Source organism: Sphaeramia orbicularis, chromosome 5, assembly GCF_902148855.1.
Source record: "Sphaeramia orbicularis chromosome 5, fSphaOr1.1, whole genome shotgun sequence".
Lineage (NCBI taxonomy): Eukaryota > Metazoa > Chordata > Actinopteri > Kurtiformes > Apogonidae > Sphaeramia > Sphaeramia orbicularis.
In genome coordinates this window covers 16,948,183-16,970,635 of record NC_043961.1, presented here as the reverse complement: position 1 = coordinate 16,970,635, position 22,453 = coordinate 16,948,183, and the positions used below count along the sequence as shown (strand labels likewise).

At 37.9% G+C, this 22,453-nt stretch overlaps 2 protein-coding genes across 6 annotated transcripts; both read left to right on the top strand.

Annotated features, from left to right (window-relative positions):
- The first annotated feature begins 2,553 nt into the window (after window positions 1-2,553).
- acot8 (acyl-CoA thioesterase 8) lies at window positions 2,554-13,084 on the top strand. Its single transcript, XM_030134685.1, has 6 exons — window positions 2,554-2,753; window positions 7,005-7,141; window positions 7,545-7,770; window positions 8,540-8,697; window positions 10,473-10,664; window positions 12,805-13,084. The coding sequence occupies exons 1-6, from the start codon at window positions 2,566-2,568 to the stop codon at window positions 12,921-12,923; spliced, it is 1,020 nt and encodes a 339-aa protein (XP_029990545.1). The 5' UTR covers window positions 2,554-2,565; the 3' UTR covers window positions 12,924-13,084.
- A 3,473-nt stretch (window positions 13,085-16,557) lies between these two features.
- On the top strand, window positions 16,558-22,285 carry LOC115419721 (serine/arginine-rich splicing factor 6-like). 5 transcript variants are annotated; one of them, XM_030134680.1, is made up of 6 exons: window positions 16,558-16,764; window positions 17,597-17,739; window positions 19,885-20,003; window positions 20,607-20,809; window positions 21,338-21,409; window positions 21,486-22,285. In XM_030134680.1, the coding sequence occupies exons 1-6, from the start codon at window positions 16,658-16,660 to the stop codon at window positions 21,874-21,876; spliced, it is 1,035 nt and encodes a 344-aa protein (XP_029990540.1). In that variant the 5' UTR covers window positions 16,558-16,657; the 3' UTR covers window positions 21,877-22,285. The 5 variants fall into 5 exon arrangements, with proteins under 5 accessions (XP_029990540.1, XP_029990542.1, XP_029990544.1 ...); XM_030134682.1 differs by lacking the exon at window positions 16,558-16,764 and adding an exon at window positions 18,266-18,397 and having other exon boundaries at window positions 17,628-17,739; window positions 19,889-20,003; XM_030134684.1 differs by lacking the exon at window positions 16,558-16,764 and adding an exon at window positions 18,266-18,397 and having other exon boundaries at window positions 17,628-17,739.
- Window positions 22,286-22,453: the final 168 nt, after the last annotated feature.

Here is a 22,453-nt window from a genome sequence, read left to right as displayed (position 1 = left end):
ATCATTTCATAAGGAAAGGAAAAATATTTAATTTCAACTTCATGGGCAAAATTATATAAGTGAACAAGATGTAAAATTCCGTGAAAATGTTTCACCATGTCTTGTTTTCCTGGTAATGTATTCTTTAACCCATAAAGATCCAGTGCTACTTTTGTGGAAGTTCCCGAATGTCTTTTTTTTTTCTCTATATCTAACATTTCTTAAGTGATTTGTCACCATTTATTATAAAATATTCAGCTATTTTGCATTTTTTCAGTGAAAATCAGATATTTTCCCACATGTAATTTACTGATCATGTAGATGTTCATAAAAGCTCAAATTAAAGTTAAGGGTTATTATCGGAAACAGTGAAAACTGAAGAAAATGGGACTTTATCAGTAAAAATCTATCCTTAACTAAACATAAACCCAGTATGTCCATCCACTGTCATTGATCCAACTCCATTGGTTTTACTGGTGAATCAATGTTGTAGAAGATGACGGCGTTTCCACAGTAAATAAGGAGCCTCTGAACGTCCAAATGGGTCATACCTGATGACCATGAGAAGATGACAAACTGTATTTTACACCAATGATTCACATGCATTGATAGGATTAATGGATCAACAGGTATTAAACAGTTTAGATCAGTAGATGGTTTTGATTGCTGGTGGATGTTTTAGTCTTTATGGGTGAAAAGTTGACATAAAAGATGTATGTTGAGGTGAGATGAGTTATTGTGCAATAATCATGTTTTAGTTTTATTTTATTTTATTTATTTGCACATCATAAAACAGCAGAAGAGGATAGAAGCCAAAAAAGGCTTATGTGAATACCTCCCCAGAAATGAACAATACAAAGTTCCCACTAAAACTATTTTTCTTTCCTGGAGCAGATTAATTACATCCACAGAACAGAACCTTGTCCTTCTTCTCAATGAAAGGGACAAGGAAATGACAGTGAACTTCAGCCTTCAAATGAAACTGGTGCATTCAGCCAACATGTCTATGTACAGATACTGGTCTGTGGCTTAGACAAAAAACTATTATGTGTGAAAGCCAACAACATTTTTCACAAACGTAGAATTTAAAAATTGTGCCAATGTGTCAGGATTACTTTTTTACCTTGTTCCAAGACACATTTTTCCTCATTGTTAAAACAAATTTTTCTTCCTTGAGAAGATGATTTACATTTCAGCAATGTGACAGTGTGACTGCATGTGTAGAATTACACTAAGAGAAAAGGAAATATTATTGATCCTCTTCAACAGGCAGTGTTCAGCTGGGGGAATGAACATTTACTTATGCTTGCAGGGTCTGTCTGTGCTATCTGTATTACATTTTGGTGTCCCTGTTACACGGTAACAGGTATTTTGTCATTTGCCTTCCACGGTCTTACTGTTTTGCCTGCAGTACATGGAATCATTTGCTGTACAGATCCTCTTTCATGAAAAACTATTCTTTGAATCATGTTGGATAGTGTAGAGGTATACCTCATACAATATGTGAAATTCCAACGAGCTACTAGTATTGTGCTTTACGCACTGGTTGGCTTAAATGTTATGACAAAATACATGTTACCACGTAACGGGGACACCAAAATGTAATGCAGATAGCACGGACAGACCCGCCAACGTACATGACCTTTGAGTTCATTTGAGTTTTTGAGGCCACAAAACTGCTTTGTCAAATATAAAAACAGGCATCATAATAGTTACTGTACATAACTGTCAGTAGATATGATAAGATGGGTGATAAATTCAGGAAGAACTAAATAAATTAACTGACAAACGTGGAAAAATGCGAATATTTCCACATGACATAAGTGACAAGTTAAAACTCCAGTTAGTGTCTGTGGTTCATCTACAAACACCGAGGAGGTTGATTCTGATTTAGATCAAATGGTTTAACATATCTCAACCTGTTACTGTTTCATTAAGAAGAATGACCAAAGTGACCATGGGTTAAATCTGTGTGATAGCTATCAGTAAATGGACATTTAATGAGATGATGTAGATTACATCTTCACAGTTTGTATAAACAAGTGTTGAAGATAATGGACAAGAATCTAAAGTCCATCATTATTGTACTGTAGTTAAAAATATAACCATCTCTATAATAGATAGATAGATAGATAGATAGATAGATAGATAGATAGATAGATAGATAGATAGATAGATAGATAGATAGATAGATAGATAGATAGATAGATAGATAGATAGATAGATAGATAGATAGATAGATAGATAGATAGATGCAAACTGAAATATTCTAACATAGGAAGCAAAGCTGAAAATTCTTTTAAAAAAAATGATCTGCCTTGGCGGAGGTCTGCGCTCTCCGAGTGCTTTTCTAGTTGTGTATGTTTTTATCTTATCCTATGGACCTAGTTTTTGTGTCCTTAACAGAGCTTGAATGAATGAATGACAGCAAGTCAACTGTGTGGTCTCCCATGTGCTTCTGTGGCCTAAATGAGCTGGCCATAACACTGTATTTTGTCTGAACAGAAGGTGGCGACAAAGAGCGTCATCGTCTCACTGATTTCCGCTTATTGACACCACAGAAGAAGAAGAACAAGTCAAACAAACATGGCGGAAAACGGCAGGGGAGCCGGCAGGTCCACGGATAATTGTGATGAAATAGATGCCACTGCGACCCCCAGATCCACTGGAAATGTGAGTCCAGAGGATTCAGAGTCTGAATACTCCCGGGACCTCCGGAGTGTCCTCGTAACCAGCGTTTTAAACCTGGAGACGCTCGACCTAGACCTGTACAGGTAATACAAACTTTAAGTCCCCAATTCATTACTGTGTGTCTTTAAACCTATTTTTAACAAAAGATTTCCAATAGCTGCTAAAAACACAAAGCACACTAGTGACGATGAGGCTTTGACTAACAGAACAAATGTCTGACAACCAAGGTTATTATCGTTAACGAAAACGAACGAAATGACGAAAACTAAAATTGAAAAAACATTTTCGTTAACTGAAATAAATAAAAACTCTAATTAAAAGAAAAAAACGATAACTAACCGAAACTGTATTGTGAGCTTACAAAACTAACTAAAACGTATAAAAATTATGGATACAATTCCCTTCGTTTTCGTTTCTGTCAATGTCGGATTGATATGAAATTAATTTATTTCGCTTCAGCAGTTTGAGCTGGTGACACCATACAACACTACACAGTCTGTCATGTGTGGTCACTGGTGGTTTCCAGTCGTCTTCTGGTCCCCACTCTACCTGGAACATACAGACTAAAGCTGGGACAAAGCAGCACAGTCCTGTCTGGGGTTTACTTTAGTGATACATGGGTCAGGTTTTTTTTTTTTTTTTTTTTTGGCGTACCGTGTGTGTGCGCGTGAGTGACAGACAGAGCTGAGCTAAAGTACAGAGTCAAACAGGACTAGCATCCAGGTTAAAACTGGAGAGTTTATCACCATGAAAAGGCCTTCCAAGCCCTGAACTGCACAGTTTAGAAGAGGAGAAAAGAGGAGGATCAAAACTAATCCAATTACAGAGGTATGGAACCTGTTAGAATGTTAAAAAAACGTTTGATGTTACTAGCAACAGCTAGCTGAACTGAACTGAAGCAAAGTTGGCTAATAATGGAACTGGAGATGATTAAGAGATGAGATATCTGCTAAGGTGTGGTTTACTGATGAGGAACTGGGTTATATATGTTTATAAGTGGTTTGTATATGTTTCTGTCTGCTTTAACTGCTGGTTAGCTGGTTTATAATAGGTTCCTATCTGCTTTAACTGCTGGTTTATAATATGTTCCTATCTGCTTTAACTGCTGGTTAGCTGGTTTATATATGTTTCTATCTGCTTTAACTGCTGGTTAGCTGGTTTATAATATGTTCCTATCTGCTTTAACTGCTGGTTAGCTGGTTTATATATGTTTCTATCTGCTTTAACTGCTGGTTAGCTGGTTTATAATATGTTCCTATCTGCTTTAACTGCTGGTTAGCTGGTTTATATATGTTTCTATCTGCTTTAACTGCTGGTTAGCTGGTTTATATATGTTTCTATCTGCTTTAACTGCTGGCTGCATTGTGCATCTCCTGTCATGCTTTGCACATCTTCGCATTGTTTCACGTAAGTGACGTTGTGTATGGATTGCACCCCACCTCAACCTGCTATAGGGAATTTATACATTGTATGGTACATTGTGTCTCTGCTCAGTCCATGAGCCGCCCTAACCCGACCCCCAAATACAGTGTCCAGGGTAGCCCATATCCACACCACACTAATTTCTTTGAATAGGATGATGAGGAAGATAAAACATATGAAATAACTAAAACTAATACTAAAACTAAACTAAACTAAACTAAAACTAAGCATTCAGGAAAAAAACGATAACTAATAAAAACTAACAAACCTGCTCTAAAAACTAATTAAAACTAACTGAATAAGAGAAAAAAAAGTCAAAACTAATTAAAACTAAACTATAATTAAAAATCCAAAACTATTATAACCTTGCTGACAACCAGTGGTGCTGCTTGCCATTAGGCAAGGCAGGCAGCTCCTTGGGGCCCCTAAGCCAGCAGGGCCCCCCAAAGGACCAACAGACTTGACACAGTCTAAAGAATAAGTTCACTACACAGCGGCAGTGAGAAGTTGCAGTAACAACTAGCTGTCTCAAATTATCTGAAGGGGCCCCCTGAGTCCAAATTGCCCCTCCCCCACCTGTATGTATGTATGTATGTATGTATGTATGTATGTATGTATGTATGTATTTATTTATTTATTTTTGCTTGGAGCCCCAGGGGACCCTTTCTGCGCCACTGCTGACAACTTGTCTACTACAACAGACAACTAATGTCTGACATTATTGGATATTCATACATCAGTTTATGATAACAACTTCTTAATTACGTCATCAAACCGCCACAGATGAATTGTGCATTACATACCAGGGTTTTCCCTTCCTCCTTAAGGGTTCTTAGATGGTTCAGGTGCATCTTCCCTAATTTTGTTGAAGGCAGTTTTAGCAGAAAAAATATATAGTTTCAAATTAATTTCCATGAAAATTATTGCCACACTGTGTAAAGTAACAACACACTTTGCTAAAGCCAATGAAATGGATGAACAACCGACTAACATGAAACTTTCAAAAAAAATTATTTGATTTCATGAACTTAGATTACATTAAACTTAAAGTTAGATTTAATCACTTAGTTGATTTTTACATAAATTTGATTGACATGATGTCCAGAGTGGCTCAGGTTCTGCTCTTAAGCCTTATAATGGTACAGAAAACCCTGCCGTTATAAGGTCCTAATCATCTCTTTTTCAGAGATAGGCCCGCTGGTGGAAACCCACCATCCCAAATCCATCTGACAGACTCATGACACATCATTTAGATTCCAGATCACAGATGTAGAGGAAATTATAGGGCTATGTTTTGATGACTGTCATAATGTTTCATATGTAACAGAACTAATAAGTAAGGGTTAATAACCAGTTTTAGAACCAGAAGGGTCCATTATTATCTCCATCGTAAATATGAGTCAACATGTAGATGCATCTTTTCATAGTCTTGGATAATCTGGACTATAGTGTATCACCAATTAATCAACATCGGTCAATATGTAACTGATGTATTAACTTTTTGGCTGCACAGAGATTCTGTCGCTCTGCTTCTGTGTGTCTGTGCTGCCCAGAGAGTCAGAGTAATAGTAAAGCCTGTTCACTTTTACTTTGACAATCATGGACCGCTATCCCCTGCTCTGACAATCACAGATATTTACCCCTGCGCCAACAATCACGGACCACTATCTCCCCTTACTTACGAACTATTCACCCCCCACATGTCCACCATTATCTAATATAAGACTATTATGTCCTGTGTTTATCAATGTTCTTATTTCATATATCAGCTAATATATATTGGTCATCGACCAATATATCGGATATTGGCTTTTTTTAGCCCCCAATATCAGTATCAACATCGGCCCCAAAAATCCCATATTGCTCTGGCTCTAACCTGGACCTGGATGCAGATTGGTTAAACATGGCCCCAAAGTTAAAGGTGCGGGTGACTTTCGTTACCAATTTTTCATCAAATCTGTAAAAACCTCAGTCATAGCCTAAGTATCACAAATCTGTAAGTCTTTCTGTGATTATTCACCTGAGTCTTTTGCATTATGGTGAGCAATTCCGAAGTGCCATCCACCATAAACAAACCATTTGTTTACAAACTGAGCCGGGAGGTCACTCAGGCATCTTCGGAATTTTGTCGCGACGTGCGTTGTGGGAAAGGGAGGTTCACGCAGCCACCTCACAGTGCAACCATATGGTATTATATGGATGAAACAAACACGATGCAGAAACAGCTGAAACGAGGAAATGGCTGGAGGAATATGTGCAGAGGGAAGGGAGCTCCTGCCATTTCTGCATCGTGTCTGTTCCAGCTGCTGCTGTCAGGTGGCTGCGCGAGCCTTCGCTTCCCACAATGCACGTTGCGACAAAATTCCGAAGATGCCCAAGTGACCTCCAGGCTCAGTTTGTGAACAAGTGGTTTGAGGTGAGCTCTGCCAATAAAAGTTCATTAAAGTTATTATTCATTAGTTAAAGGAGGCCAAACTTCTATAACTTGGTGGTTGTAATATCCACCTCATACTGTAAGAATTCTGTAGAGTTTTGAGTTTGCTAATGTTGAGTTTTTAATGAGTTTACCATCTGTGCTAAAGCTAGCATGCAAAGTTAGCCACTATACGATCCGCTGGTTAATGCCATTATTGTGTGTGTTATCAGGAGAGCAGAGCTTGGCAGGCACACAGTGTTCACATCTAACCACTGTTTCTGCTTGGACCTCAGTCCTACAATAGTAAAACAACTATTAATCGATGACACAAAAGTAAAATGAAATTGTTCTAAAATCGATCAAATATTTTTTTTTACTCAGCCCTATTAAAAACTAAAACCTCATACATCAGCTCTGATTTACTCTACACCTCTCAATGTAAAACATTCATGTGATGCTGCCTGATTTTCTGGTGTTTGTGTATTTATTTTTCCAGAGGGACACACCATTGGGTACCCCGCACCCAGCGTTTGTTTGGGGGTCAGATTGTTGGTCAGGCCCTCGTTGCTGCTGCCAAATCCGTCAGTGATAATATCTATGCGCATTCTCTACACTGCTACTTTGTGCGGGCAGGTGAGATGGAGGTTGATGAGACTTGAATTGAATAAGATAAGGTGAGGTAAGATCAGGTCAGGTGATGGTTTTAGAAATATTTAACCAATAAAAAGTGTTGAGAACAGCTTGTGACTACATCTCTTAATGCCATTCATTTATTTAGAATATACGTAGTTTTTCCAGTTTCTTAAAAAATAACCATTTTGGACATCAGCGGTTTCCGGCCAACAGTAACAATTTATAATGAGAAAAGTAAGAATTTTGGTCTTTATATAAATATTTACTTAAATATAGAATTAGAATGAAAATGTAAAAGAATGTATGATAATGTATGATTCTAATGTACAAATCAACATAATGATAGTAAATAAATTGGTCGTAACGAGCCTGAACTGTTGTCTGGTGGATGTGATTGATTAAGGGGACCCGAAGGTGCCGGTTTTGTACCAGGTGGACCGCACGAGGGATGGTCGCAGTTTCTCAGTGCGTTCTGTGAAGGCCATCCAACATGGACAGCCCATCCTGATCTGCCAGGCGTCCTTCCAGATGCTGCAGCCGAGTCCAGTTCAGCACCAGTTCACCATGCCTGTCGTCCCTCAGCCTGAAGACCTCCCTACTGTGGAGGAGCTCATCCAGTCCTACCTCAGGTGGAGCAAACATGTCAAAGCAAACCCTCTGACTTATAGTATAAACTAAAGCAGGAGTGTCAAACATATGGCCCGTGGGCCAAACTCAGCCCGCCAAAGGGTCCGAGCAGGCCCATGGGATAAATTTATGAAAAGATAAAATGACACTAACGATATTAACAATGAATGCAGTTCATGTTTTACATTCAGCCCAGTTTTATCTCAAGTGAGTCAGATGAGTAAAATACTATCATAATGTATAAATAATGACAACTCCAAATTTCAAAAGCTAAAAAAAAAAAAGAAGTAATATTATATTAAATAACCTGAACAAATGTGAACAACCTGAAATGTATTAAAAGAAGTAAGTGTAGTTTAACAATATCCTGTCTATTATTAAATGTTTTGTGTATTTGTAGATCCACTGTGAACTCTAAGTTGTAATGTACATGTTTAAATGATAACCTGAGGCAGAATATTGATAAAATTACACATATTTTTCTTAAGAAATGTCAGGTGGTTCATATTATTCACATTTTTTTAAAGAAGTAAATGTGAACTTTTTTTGCAATTTAATTGAACTTTTTTCATTCTAAGACTACAGAAAACTCTGGTGCTGCTATTATTTATACATCATTATGCTATTATTTTACTGGTTCAGCCCACTTCAGATCATACTGGGTTAAATGTGGAACCTGAACTCTAATAAGTTTGACATTCCTGAATGGTACTGGACTCAAAAAGTATATTCAGTCATGATGTGTTCGTCTCTCCTTTTGTTTTTTCACAGTAAACCTGACCTGGCAGAAAATGCAAAACAGGGCCTTAACAAACTGCTGGCTAATGAAGTCCCTATCGAGATAAAGCCTGTCAGTCCTCCAACATTTTACAGATTTGCTGCGACTGAGCCCAAGATGGTATTCTGGGTGCGAGCACGAGGACATATTGGTAATTTAATCACATCACCTTAAAATGTATATGTGAAAGCCTTTGAAAATTCACAGTTTTCTGCACAAATTCGTCCAAAATGTGATCTGATGAGTATCTAAGTCAACAGTACAGACAAATACAATGTTGTTAATCTAATACTGATCAAATATTATATTAAATGTTTTAATTCACGGATGTCAAACTTTTAGTTCAGGGGCCACATACAGTCCAATTTGACCTCACACAGGTCAGACCAGTAAAATAATTACATAATAGCTTATAAATAATGACAACTCCAACTGATCCGCAGCTAAAGGAAGTGCATGGTTGGTTTTTGCTGCCAAAAGAGGTTCAAGCAGGTATTAAATTCCAGGATTCAATTACTTTTTCCGGCAGCGCAATGAGTTTTCAATAGATATGTTCTGTTAATACTGAAATATTATAATTATCTGTTGGTATCAAGTTAAGAACATTGTGTTTGCCCCAAGTTGTGGCATAAAAACAGATCAGGTAACATTTTAATAACCAATTCCTGTTGAAAACTCAGAAATTTCAATACTTCATCATGCTTTCTTTCCACTGTACTGAATAATATTTAATGCTACACATGTCGAACCTTTCCACCAAATTAGTTGTGGTTCTTGATCCGGTTCTGCTGGGGACTATTAGAACCTTAGTGCTATGTAGTGATCATATTTTTGAATGGAATCATAATAGTAATCAGCAGTGGTCAATGGAGGGCACTGCATAATGGAATAACATTTGACCCCATCCAGCTTTTGGATAAATCTATTTTCTTGTTTTGTTAATTGATTTTAAGTGTTAAAAATAGTTTATTATTTGTTACCATTTGTTCCAACTCTTTCAACTGTTTCAGCTTGCATCTTCCCAGCTTCTCCATCTTGTACTGTATTTCAACAACAGACCACTTAAGTTTTTTTCATTAACTTCACTGTCTCTGGTCTTCTCTGTCCATTATTTCCTGCGTGCACAATATGACACGCCCATAGTAAATCCACAGTTTAGGACACGATAAAACTAGCTCCAACACTATGTTTCAAAATTAGATGTGGGAATGGGAATAGCACTAGGTCCATATTTGTTGATGAGGGTATGTGAAGGTCAAGTTTATTTCTATAGCTCATTTAAAACAATGAAAAGTGCTGTACAAAGTTGGAGATACAAATACAAGATATGCTAAACCTAGTAAAATTAGAATAAATACAAGATAAAGACTAAAACTGATTTTTAAAAGTAGGATAAATGGCATTTGAAACACAACCAGAAGATAAAACAAATAAAATTCACAGACTTGTATTAAAAGCCAATGGAAATAGGTGCATACGTGGGTAGAATGAGGAAGAATTATATTTATGTATTTATTTACCTTTATTTAACCGGCAAGTCCCATTGAGATTAGAAATCTCTTTTGCAAGGGAGACCTGGCCAAGGTATCAGCCATATAAAGTCAGAACTATAGAAAACACATCCATGATACACAATGAACAATAAAACAGGATAACAATTATTCAACCATAATGACAAAACAGTGACATTCCTCCTTCACTGTATTCATTTTAATTTTAATTAAATAATTTAAAGAATTGTTTTTGTCTTAGCTGTGTTTGTATGACCTATTTTCATGAGCAATTTATAAGAACTGCATTACAAAAGGATCATGGAGATGGAAAAATATAATAAACTTAATTGGATGGAAAAGTTGTTACACAGCATACAGTGTGTGCAGCGTTTGGTGACAGATGTGGTGTGTGTGTGTGTGTGTGTGTTTGCAGGTGAAGGAAACATGAAGCTGCATTGCTGTGTGGCTGCTTATGTGTCAGACTATGCATTTCTGAGCACAGCGCTGATGCCTTATCCAAACTACAGAGCCCATTTCATGGCCTCTCTAGACCATTCCATGTGGTTCCACAGCACCTTCCGCAGCGATGAGTGGATGTTATATGAGTGTGAGAGTCCATGGGCAGGTCAGTATTTCATCCACTTATTGGTTTCACTTTGTTCTAGTTTATTGTTCTGGCTTTAAGTTTTAAGTAATGTAGGTTCATATCTACTGCACCTGAGGTAATATTTATTCAACTGGTGATTGGGTTGTTCTTAAATTTACAGTTTTCTTCTGCATACCATAATTTTTTATACGCATTTCAGTTTAATTTTATATTATTTCTCATACAACCAGTTTCCTAGACTTGGATTATCCCTGGTCCAAGATTATTGGAAAAGTTTGATATTTGATTCAAATCAGTTATATTTGTATTGTAATCATATTCATAATTACATACAGTGCCTTGGGGGCGGGGGTACTGTGAACTGTTGTAGAGACTAACTAGACTATACACAGAGGAAACCCAAAGTGACAGGGGAGAGGAAGAACTTTTACGAAAGTAAAAACCTCAGACAGAACTAGGCTCTGGGTCGATTGGCTCACAGAAGTGTCTTAGCAGAAGATTCCTATTCTATCGGTTGCTGAAGAAGATGCTTTTGACATGTCTGCATTAAGGTTTGATGAATAGAATAGAATAGAATAGAATAGAATAGAATAGAATAGAATAGAATAGAATCTATATTGTCAAAGCCAAGTGGCCTATGTGTGCGTGTGTGTGTGTCTCGGGATTCACACAAAATTCAGAAAGATCTGACTGCTGCAGTTTGGCATACTTATGTATTTTTGGTCAAGGAACAGACTAGTGAAAATGGCAAGTTAATAGGACCAGTATTTTGGGAGATATTAGTAATTTTGGAATATAATAGCCTTACAATCACATTGCTATACCCAGAATGCTTTGGCGGTGACTGCTGGACAAATGTGGTACAGCATACACGAATACACAACAGCATAACAACAACCACATCTAGAACCCGTGGATCCTCATGGGTCAATTCACTAGTGCAATAGAATAGAATAGAATAGATCTGTATTGTCACTGTCACAGGAACATCCATGGGGATCCTAATAAATAAACAAAAGTCACAGGAACAATGAAAATTTGTTTTGCAGCAAAAACAATTAGTGCAAAAAAAGGACTGTATGAAAAATGCCACACAAAATATCATACAAAATACTGAAAAATGTAAGCAGTGTTCGAAAGCTATCAAATTTTAAATATGCATGTACTACTAAAGTACTACAAAAAACTACTGATATATACAAAAAGCTAACTCTACTACAGATGAGAAATATGTGCAACAAATAAGAATATACACAGGTAATATAGGATATATACATGGTAAAATTCAGAAAAAAGGTGTACAAAGATGAAGTTATGTTGTTGTAACAAGTCCAGTGATATTGTAACTTAAAGCTGTTTCATGTCTAACACCAGGGGTCACCAATCCTGGTCCTCGAGAGCTACTATCCTGCATGTTTTAGATGTGTCCCTCTTCTAACACACCTGATTCAAATGATAAACCTATCATCAAGCTCTGCTGAAGCCTGATAACACTGGTCTACAAGGAAAATGCTTCCAGAATAAAAGTAATGAAATTTTACCACGAGAGTCACTGATAAAGAAAAATCAAGTAAAAAATGCTGGTTGGCTGAACTTTCCAAGATACAGCCTTGGATCAAAATGTGAAATTCAAGAATTAACAAGAGAATGGGTTTGACTCAAAAGGAATATTTGTCTCAGAGCTACAAGATCTACTTCAAAACACTGTCTGCACATTAGAATACATTCACTTTACAGGTTCTATTTAGTGGAAGATTTATAAAACCATTATATAAATGTACATAAACCAATATATATGCGTAATAACACTTAATCATATACCTTGAAAACATCAGCAAACCGGCACTTTTGTCATTTATTTTCCAATTAATCTTATTAAAACACATAACATTTAGCACATTTAATCTCTGAAGCAAATCATTTCTAAAAAAAATTGTAGACCAGTGTAATGACAGTCAGGTGTGCTGGAAGAGGGAAAAATCGAAAACATACAGGATACCGGCCCTTGAGGACCAGGATTGGACACCCCTGATCTAAAATATGCAGGATAGTAGATCTCGAGGACTGGGGTTGGTGACCCCTGTCTTACACTAACTACGTGTCATGGAACCTGTCGTTCCACCTTCTTTGTTGACGTGGTTTGTGTTGTATCCTGTAGGTGGCAGTCGTGGGCTGGTTCAAGGTCGTATGTGGAGGAGGGATGGGGTACTGGCTGTCTCATGTTCCCAGGAGGGCGTCCTTAGAGTGAAACCAGCCAAAAACCGAAGCAAACTATAGGCACATTCCTGAGAGTTTATGTAGTAATTGTTATAATAATGTATAATACATTGCTGCTATATAAATTGTAATTTAATCATATTTTGTTTTTAATTTTCAGATCATCACTGATAATATATTGAGTTTTTCCTAAACTTGTCATAAATCAATGCAACAAATGAGTGATGGAGTCTGTTTTTATTTTAACTTAAAGGAGGGATATTTTGCTTTTTTAAAATGGAATTATGCATTTTAAAACGTTTCCCTGTGGGCTACATAAACTGTAAATGCTACGTTTAGGTCTGAATTATTCATTAATTCAACTCCACGGGCCCATCTTCAGCCCTGTCCTGTTCAGCCACTGGTGTTTGTTAATACACCCAACAACTGAACATTTTAGGTAATCAGCTGGAAGTTTGGGCATATTTTCACTTTTTACTACAACCGCTGCTGCTGACAAACAATTATGTCGTACTCGGAGAAATGTTCGTCGGAAGTCTTAACCTTATATGTGCACATGATGTGATGTAACTAGTTATAAAACGTAACAAATTAAGCAGAAATTGAAATCAGTTGTAGAAATCCACTGGATTTTTGCCAAAATTAATATAAAGATAGCTTTGCAGCCCCTGCAGGGTTCAAATTCAGACTTTTTGAACTAATAAGGTCCAAATACACAAATAAATGTTCCAAAGACTAATAAAAGTGGGTTTAGCAAAATATGACCCCTTTAAGTGTTTGCAAATGTCTGTCATTGATCACATCACAGGAAATGTGATAAATGATAGAAAGGTTTCCTCCAGTTGCAAAGCTGACAATGCTTCTTTGTACATGAATTCATGCATACAATTTAATTGTATGAAATGACTAAATAACTGCACAGATCTGACCACATTATACACATTGTATCACTATTATACTTCTCACTACTTCTTTAAAACACTAAAGGGGAATTTAGGGACCTGGGGCCTCGTGTATAAAGCGTGCGTACGCACAAAAACCTAGCGTACACCCTTTTCCACGCTCACGTTCAGATGTATAAAGAGTGAAGTGACCGTGGAAATGTGCGGTCCTTCACGCCAAGTCCATAGCTGGCGTACGCACGTTTTTAGTGCTTTGGAACCATTGGCGACACTTAGAGGTGACACTGGGAAACTGTTAATAATGTGAAAAAGGTCATTCCTCCAATGTGCACATCGGAGATACACAGAAGAACAATGAACACATCGGCATGTCATCCTACTGTCAGAGCAGCACATCCACCAACAGAGCCAGAACCAGAACCAATTAGACCCTGTATCCATCAATGCCAATCCTGCCCGGATGGACATTCAGCAACAGCAAAGAGACAAGGACATAAAATTCATTGGTTGATAAATATAGTGTTCATGTCTGTGAGAACATTTATTAGTCGGTCCAGTCGCTCATTGACTCCGCCGATTGTCCTCACGATGTCCTAATGTGACTCGGGTCAGTACAGACCCATGCCGGTCTGATGGACATCAGCAGTGGGCTGTGGCGGACCGGAGGACCAGCTAACACTGGGGAGGCAACAGGAGCCTCTGTGACAGGAGGATGATACTGGGTCTGACCGTCTTCTGTCTCATTGTTGGAAAATAATAATTTGAGTGATTAAACATGAGTCAAAGTCTTTGATTTCCTATATCCTGACATGATCACGCATGAACCTTTATCCTGTTTGGCTGTGATCAGACTGTTGCATGACCCGTAGAATGAACTAATGTGTGAGATACACAAATACTAAATATATATTTATCTTGGGGGTGATCCGCATCAGCCCCGTAAGGAAAGTGTCACCCAAAATATCGGCGACTCTTTCCTCAAACAGTCTGAGTTCGTCTCTTTTCTCCTTCCGCCTGTTTTGGCCTCCGCTTCGCGTCCACCTTGACGTCATCGTCTGATCCTGCAGACAGGGGAATCCCAGAGGGAATCCCACCTGCAGACCCCGTTTATACTGATTAGCATATTTAAATGTGGGCGTGGAGAGGGAGGAGTCAAGTACTCCAACATATGTGGTCAATTCCACGCTGATTGGGATGTATAAAGGAAGTGTACTTGGATTCGGGCGTACGCTCAGTTTTATACATCTGGATTTTTTTGTGCGTTCGGACTTTTCTGGATTTGGGCGTACGGCAGGTTTCAGTATGAAATCCACGCAAGTCTTTGTACATGAGGCCCCTGGTATTTTATAACACTGCTAATCAGGAAGGAATAAAAAGGAGTGTAAAGGATAAAGTGACAAAGGGTTTATTACTGGTACTTTCCAAAGGCCCAATGGCTGATCCAGTGGCGGCTGCTCGCCTTTCAGAGAGGGGAAGCTCAGTGTCGGCTTACATTAAAAAAAGTCAAGTTATTTAAACATAAATTCGGCCCTTAGTTCCTTTTTAAGAAAATGGTCAGTGACCTTATTGTACCAACTAAACAAGAAAACATTGAAATGATGTTAAATTGAAACAAGGAAGTACAATGAGTGTGTTTTATTTACAGTGCAAGAAATGAACAAGTCATTTCGTAGTGGTTTCTCTCTCGATTTCACAGCAGAATGCATGATGGTATTAAACTGAACTGTGTCAGTGAGGGAATAGATCTCAAACTAGCTGTCTATCAAACGGGATTCAGCCTTTCAACTGATCCTCCAGTCAGTGCGTGGAAGCTCAGCGTCCAGCCCGGCTGAGCTCCGCCCACAGGTCCATTAACCCCCAGAGATGCTGAGATTCCGGGGGCGGGACAACATTGTGGCATTTATCCAATTACCGTCCAGTTTTGAGGCAACGAAATAACTGCTCCACTCAGTCCCATTGAAGTGCATGGACGCTGAGCGTCTACGGGCAAATGCACTGAGCAGAGATCAAATGAGAAAACAGCGCAACGGGAATGTATGAGAAGTGAACAACATCGAGTCTGTTGATTTGTGATAAAGCTGATTCTGAACGAACTCGTCTGTGAGATGAACGGGTTCTAACACGTTTGTAGTCAATAAAATGTCAACACAACCGTACATATTTGACCATTTAATTTTCGTAATTTTAGGGGAAGCTGAGCTTCCCTTGCAGTCTATGAGAAATCACCTCTGGACTGATCCTATTTCCGATTTTGCTGTCGTTTTAGACAGTTTTGTAATTTAGCCACAAGGGAGCACTGTTGACCTCAGTCATTTAAGAGAAACAGATGGTTTCTGCATCAGTTCACTTGAGGAATAGGCTGTTCATCTTAACGCAAGTTTTGAGCCTTCATCTTTGTCCGAAATCCACAGTCATTATATCTGATGGAACAGCTCCCTGACACTAGACTGAACACAGGAAGTTCACATATTTATTAAACTGATTTATGTGAAGGAGGTTGTTCTCCACTATATCCAGAGTTCCAGCCTAGGCTGTTACTGATTTGCACAGCAATAAATTACTAATCATTACTTGATGAACAAGTCAAGTCAACTATTTATAGAGCACTTTAAAAACAACACAGTTGGCTAAAGTGTTGTTCACAGACAAAAACAAAACATAAAATAATTGATAAAAACAGTCAAAGTAATTATATATTAAAACAATAAAAGTCAAAGAAACAAAATGTTTTATGAACAGACTCAACAACATTAAAGGGGAATGAAATGGAACCCTCTTATTTCATTTCCGGTTCGGGGACACGTCGACCGGAAGTGTAGGTGTTGCATTTACTTGGCCCGTCTTCAACCTCAAGTTGCACATCAACTTGGAAAGGGATAAAAATAGACGGAGATGCCTCGGGTTTATGTCGGCAAACTTAGCTCCCATGTTCGAGAGAAAGATATTCAAAGATTTTTCAGCGGGTACGGAAAATTACTAGAGGTCGACCTGAAAAATGGGTAAGATAAGCTCTTTCTTCCATCAGCTGAGCTAAGATAACAGCTAAGCTAATGTCAACAGTTCACTATCATTAAGTTCGACAGTTGTATCAGTGTAATATTTACTCTGCGATCTATAATTTTATTACTGTTTGAGTGCAAATACCCTTCGTCGTGACTTCATCTGTTAACGTTAACCCGACACTAGCAGTGCTTTCCTTGCTAATATTAGCTAGTTAATGTTGGCGTAATTCCCAATGGAATAGTAAAGCTCCGTGGCAATTAGACAAATTAAGAAGATGTGGCATTACTAAAGTTATGAATAAATAACTACAGTAATAACAAATTTTAACAAGGCGTATTTTGCAAAGTTACATGAGTATTTTCATTTGTACTGCTCTAAACTTCAAAATTATTTTAAAATAATTCAGTTATGTATTTTTATGTCTATTTCTCACCACAGTGTCATCTTAAGAGTTAACAAATGGGGCAGAACAGTATTCAGGTTCATCCCATCCACACCGATCGATACTGTTGTTCTTACAGTTGTGAAAAGTCCAGCTCCTGTACATGGAAGACTGGACTCACTTTCTGTCAGAACTGCCCAGATTCTCTAGTAGAGAGTAGAATTTGTTTTGATGATTTTAATCTTCACTGTGCATTCATCCTAGATCAATTCTCACCAAAATCATCATTAACAAATTCTAATCCCGAGGTTTTCATTTCCGGTCAGTCTGTGGTTTTATCCATCCTTTCTAATTGAATACAACTGTAATTTGAAAGCCATGGCACTCCATAGTTATATCCTCCTTCATGAAGTATTTGTCCTATCCTACCCTACTTTCCTTTACAGGTATGGATTTGTGGAGTTTGAGGACATGCGAGATGCAGATGATGCTGTGTATGAACTGAATGGCAAGGAGCTGTGTGGAGAGCGAGTCGTCATTGAGCATGCCCGTGGACCACGAAGGAATGGATACGGCTACAGTGGACGTAGTAAGTTCACCAGATCATGTTACAACACATAACTGACAATAAGGGATATTCTAATCAACCTCTGCAAACTAGCTGTTATTATGTTGACAATTGTCTGATAATTGAAGTGTCAAAAAAAGCATTGTGATTAAGGGACACCCTTTTATGATATTTCTTTGTCTATGTTCACAAATATGTCCACAGCCACCTACTGAATTAAAAACCCAGGTTCATTCTGTTTTGCAGCAGGGACAAACATATCTGTGTGTTAAAATCAAACCCTTAAGTGTAGCATACATTTTAAAGAAGGTAAGACTTATGAAGCTACGTTGTCTCAGTCTGAAGCCAACATTAACAAAGTGCTTGATGTCTCAATTTGAAAGAGTCCGCTGCGGGCTGAGTCCGATGTCCAGTGAGGGTTAAGATGACTGACTGCCTGACCTGTTTGGCGTGGGCTTGCCTCTTACAATGTGTGTGTGAGACGTTTGCCCTTTGACCATTGGTTGACATAACCGGAAGCCATGACGACAGCCTCCTTTTCCAATAGACCAGGGTGATGGATGATGAGGAATCCAGTTGGTTTTACTGTTGCCACACATGTTGCAGAGGAGCCGAGCCAACACCTGTTTCAGCCATTCATTTGGCTGCCAGTACTCTGTAGTAAAACAAAGAGTTTTTGGTAGGTGTCATCTCTGTCTTATTGAGTAAAAATGGATAATATTCGAGGAACACTGTATTGTTTAATAAGATGTTCATGCTCACTACAGCTGGGAGACGTGACTGTAATTCACATATTGTTGTCCTCGCAGCGTAATTGTCTAACTTATACACAAATGGACGAAAGTATGTGGACATGTTGAAATCAGGTGTTTCTTTTCCAACAGGGGTCTGGGATATAAAACAATGATGACAAATGTCCTAATATGGTTCTATATTGGGATAAATATCATTGCACTGCATTGGTTAGTTGGCTTCAAATTGTTATCTTTGCTTCCAAAATGATTCAGAGATGGTTTTTATTTAATTTCTCTCAACAGTTTTTTATCCATGACTATGATTTTAAATGTTCTACCTCACAATTTCTAAAATATTTTTCGTGCTCTGACTGTAAATGATAATTTTCTACCACAACTATCCATCTACTTTCTTCACATCTCACTGAGGAAGAAAAATCTCCCATTAAACTTTAAGGAAATATTGATGTTTATAAACTATATGGACATAAATATTGGGTCACATCATGTCTACAGCTGTAAGATGTCCTGTTCATGATGATTTGACATATACACATCAATATTAACAATGAATATATTTATCCCAATATAAAACTAGAAGCACTCGGAGAGCGCAGACCTCTGCCAAGGCTGATCAGTGGCCCCCCCCGTGGGCCCCCCCACCCCCGATCACCACCAAAATTTAATCATTTCTTCCTTATCCCATTTCCAACAAACCCTGAAAATTTCATCAAAATCTGTCCATAACTTTTTGAATTATGTTGCACACTAACGGACAGACAAACAAACAAACAGACAGACAAACAAACCCTGGCAAAAACATAACCTCCTTGGTGGAGGTAACTATGTTATGACATTTGTCATCATTGTTTTGTATCCCAGACCCCTGTAAGAAGAGAAACACCTGAATTCAACATGTCCACATACTTTGTCCATTTGTGTATGAGTTAGGCAGTTATGCTATGAGGCTAATGATATTTAAAATGTGTTTAAATGATTGTGCCACAGTTGTTGTTTTTTTCCTCTTATTGACAAACTTGCCTTAGTACCATGTCCCAATTTTTCAAAACTGATCACACAATGTGATTTACAAACACACACCTGAGCATATCATTTCACTTTTGGTACAAAAAAAAGTACATCATACAAAGTCACTCAGGCTGCATTTATTCTTAACATTTGCTTTCAAAATCACCAGACATCTGGGCCAGTGGATCTAAATGTAAAAACTACTACCTGGCTGGTCACAGACGCACCTACCAACTGTAAACCTTGACATAAATGAACTGCAGTCAGCTTTGAATTTAAAAAAATAAACTCAGGCATCCAGAGTGTTGCTGAATAGATTATTTATGTTCATAAAGTGGAGTCCTCAGGTTTTTAACACAGTTTGGGTGTAAGTTAATTTTGAACTTCCCTGTATTTTACAAAGGTAGCAGTTACAACAGCTGGAATCGCTCTGGCAGGGAAAAGTATGGCCCACCTGTCCGCACTGAACACCGCCTTATTGTGGAGAACTTGTCCACTAGGTGCAGCTGGCAGGATCTAAAGGTGAGACTGAATGTATGGAACTGATTGTAGATGCAGCACAAACTGTTCAAATTTAATAGACTGACTTTGTAATGTTTTTATTATTATTATTATTTTATGAAATTACATTTTAGTACTTAGCACTATTGTCTAGGTAGAAAAAAATAAATTCTCTGTGTTGCTCAAAGGTGGAATATTTCTATGTCTGGTGTTTATGATATGTTGCAGTTTTTGTTCAACCTGCTGATCAGTTGTGATTGATGTTAAAGGCAGGTTTGAACAGGACCACTGATACAGTTTGCTGTTGTTGTAAACAAGAATGAAGATGTACAATCTGTGAACATGTTACTTCATACAGCTTGAGATTAATAGGACACCTTTGTAATATACAATATACAAGATTTTAGGGTTCAGGGTTTTTATCAGTTGTTGTAACAGTCCACATGAAGGTTGAGCAGTTCAGAAAACAAATAAATGAATGGATCTGTGCTGTGTAAATTGGGAAACTTAATATCTGGCTTATTGGCAGTTTATCCCTGTAGAATATAACTGGTCCTGTTGGGAACTAAAGGACAATTAGGTTTGGTTTGCTCCTCTGAAAATGATGCATTTGTCACATTCTAGGATTTTATGAGGCAAGCAGGTGAGGTCACCTATGCTGATGCTCATAAAGGACGGGCCAATGAGGGGGTCATTGAATTCCGATCCAAGGCCGACCTGAAACGAGCTGTGGAAAAGCTGGATGGAACGGATATCAATGGGAGGAAGATTCGTCTGGTGGAGGACAAACCACGGCGCCGGCGTTCTTATTCTGGAAGCCGATCCAGGTCAAATCTACTCTTACATTAAACTGATGGTCTTGTGTATGCATGTTTTTTCTGATTTTCATTGATTTTATTAAATATTCTCTTTTGATATTTTGTATTTAAGCTTTATATTTATAATATATATTTGTAATGTCATTGTGTTCTGCTGCTGTAACTCATGACATTGCACTACCCACTTAAACAGACTTAACACTAGTCATTACTGTCACGTGTATTATGGATATCACCTCTATATTCTGCATATTTGACACAGGACTCACTTTTGTTTGTGTGTGTGCGTGCCATTTTTTTTTTTTAACTTGACTGTTTTATACTTGGATTTTTTTGTCTTGACTGTATAATTGATGTACAGAATGTATTGCCAAAATTAGTTGCACTGTACAATGGTATTTTGCAATTACAATAAATTCTATTCTATTCTATTCTATTCTATTCTATTCTATTCTATTCTATTCTATTCTATTCTATACTGTTCTATTCTATACTGTTCTATTCTATTCTATTCTATTCTGTATGTATGGCCCACAGGTCTCATAGCAGGCAAAGATCTCACAGTCGACGAAGCAGAAGCTATCGCAGTCGTTCCAGGTCTCGCTCACAGTAAGTGCAATAAGGGTGTAAAATATACAAATTCACAGGATAAACCGCTGTTAAATGTATTTGTTCTTTTTTGCAGATCTCGATCTCGCAGCAAACTCCAGTCCCACTCCAAGTCAGGACGAAGGTCACGTTCTACATCAAAGAGAAAGTCCAAATCCAACAAGAAGTTTAGTGTTAGCAAGTCTCACAGCACTTCCAAGAGCAAAAAATCTCGGTCTCGCTCAGACACTCACAAATCCCGCTCCAAGAGCTCATCAAAGGTCAAGACAAAGCAGCAATCCCGAAGTGACTCCCAGGAGAAGGCGTCCAGTAAGAGGTCTCGTAGCCGATCTAGATCCCGGTCTGAGAGCAGAAATGAAAAGCGTGCCTCAAAATCTCCAGACCATAGATATTCAAAGTCTCCAGTCAAGACCTCTGCATCCAGATCCCGGTCTCGCTCTCGATCCAGATCATCCTCACAAGATTGACAGTTTTTGTCAAAATGAGAATGGTTTAAATCAGATCTGTGATTATATCTGAAAACAAATGTCCTGTTTACAACTGACTGGGAGATTCTGCTATCTATACTTTTATGGATGGTCAGTTAACTGTTATTTTTTGTGGGTGAATTATCAAAAAATGTTCATTTGATAGTACTGATGCATTTAAAGCTCTGGGAATATGTTTGTTTTTTTGAAAATCCAGATGTTTCAATCCAGAAGCCACGGGTGAAAGCAACTCCAGTCTTTGATTTTAAAAAAAATCTCAGTGTAAAGCATTTAAGTACAGCATTAGCTACTACATTTTAAAAATAATCCATATTCCTCCTTTTGAAACCATCTCTATCACAGATTTATATGTGTCATCTTATTGTAATAAAATAACACTAACTCTTAACTGTGTATGCCTCTTCCATCAAAGTTGCTACAGTCGAATCCACACTGTTAGGTGATTTTTATTAATAAAATGTTGTATTGTTTTTAAAATTGTTCATGTATTTTTCACCCTTAGTGACCAAACATGGTGGAACTTCTAATAGAATGTAGTGAAACAGACGTTTTTCTC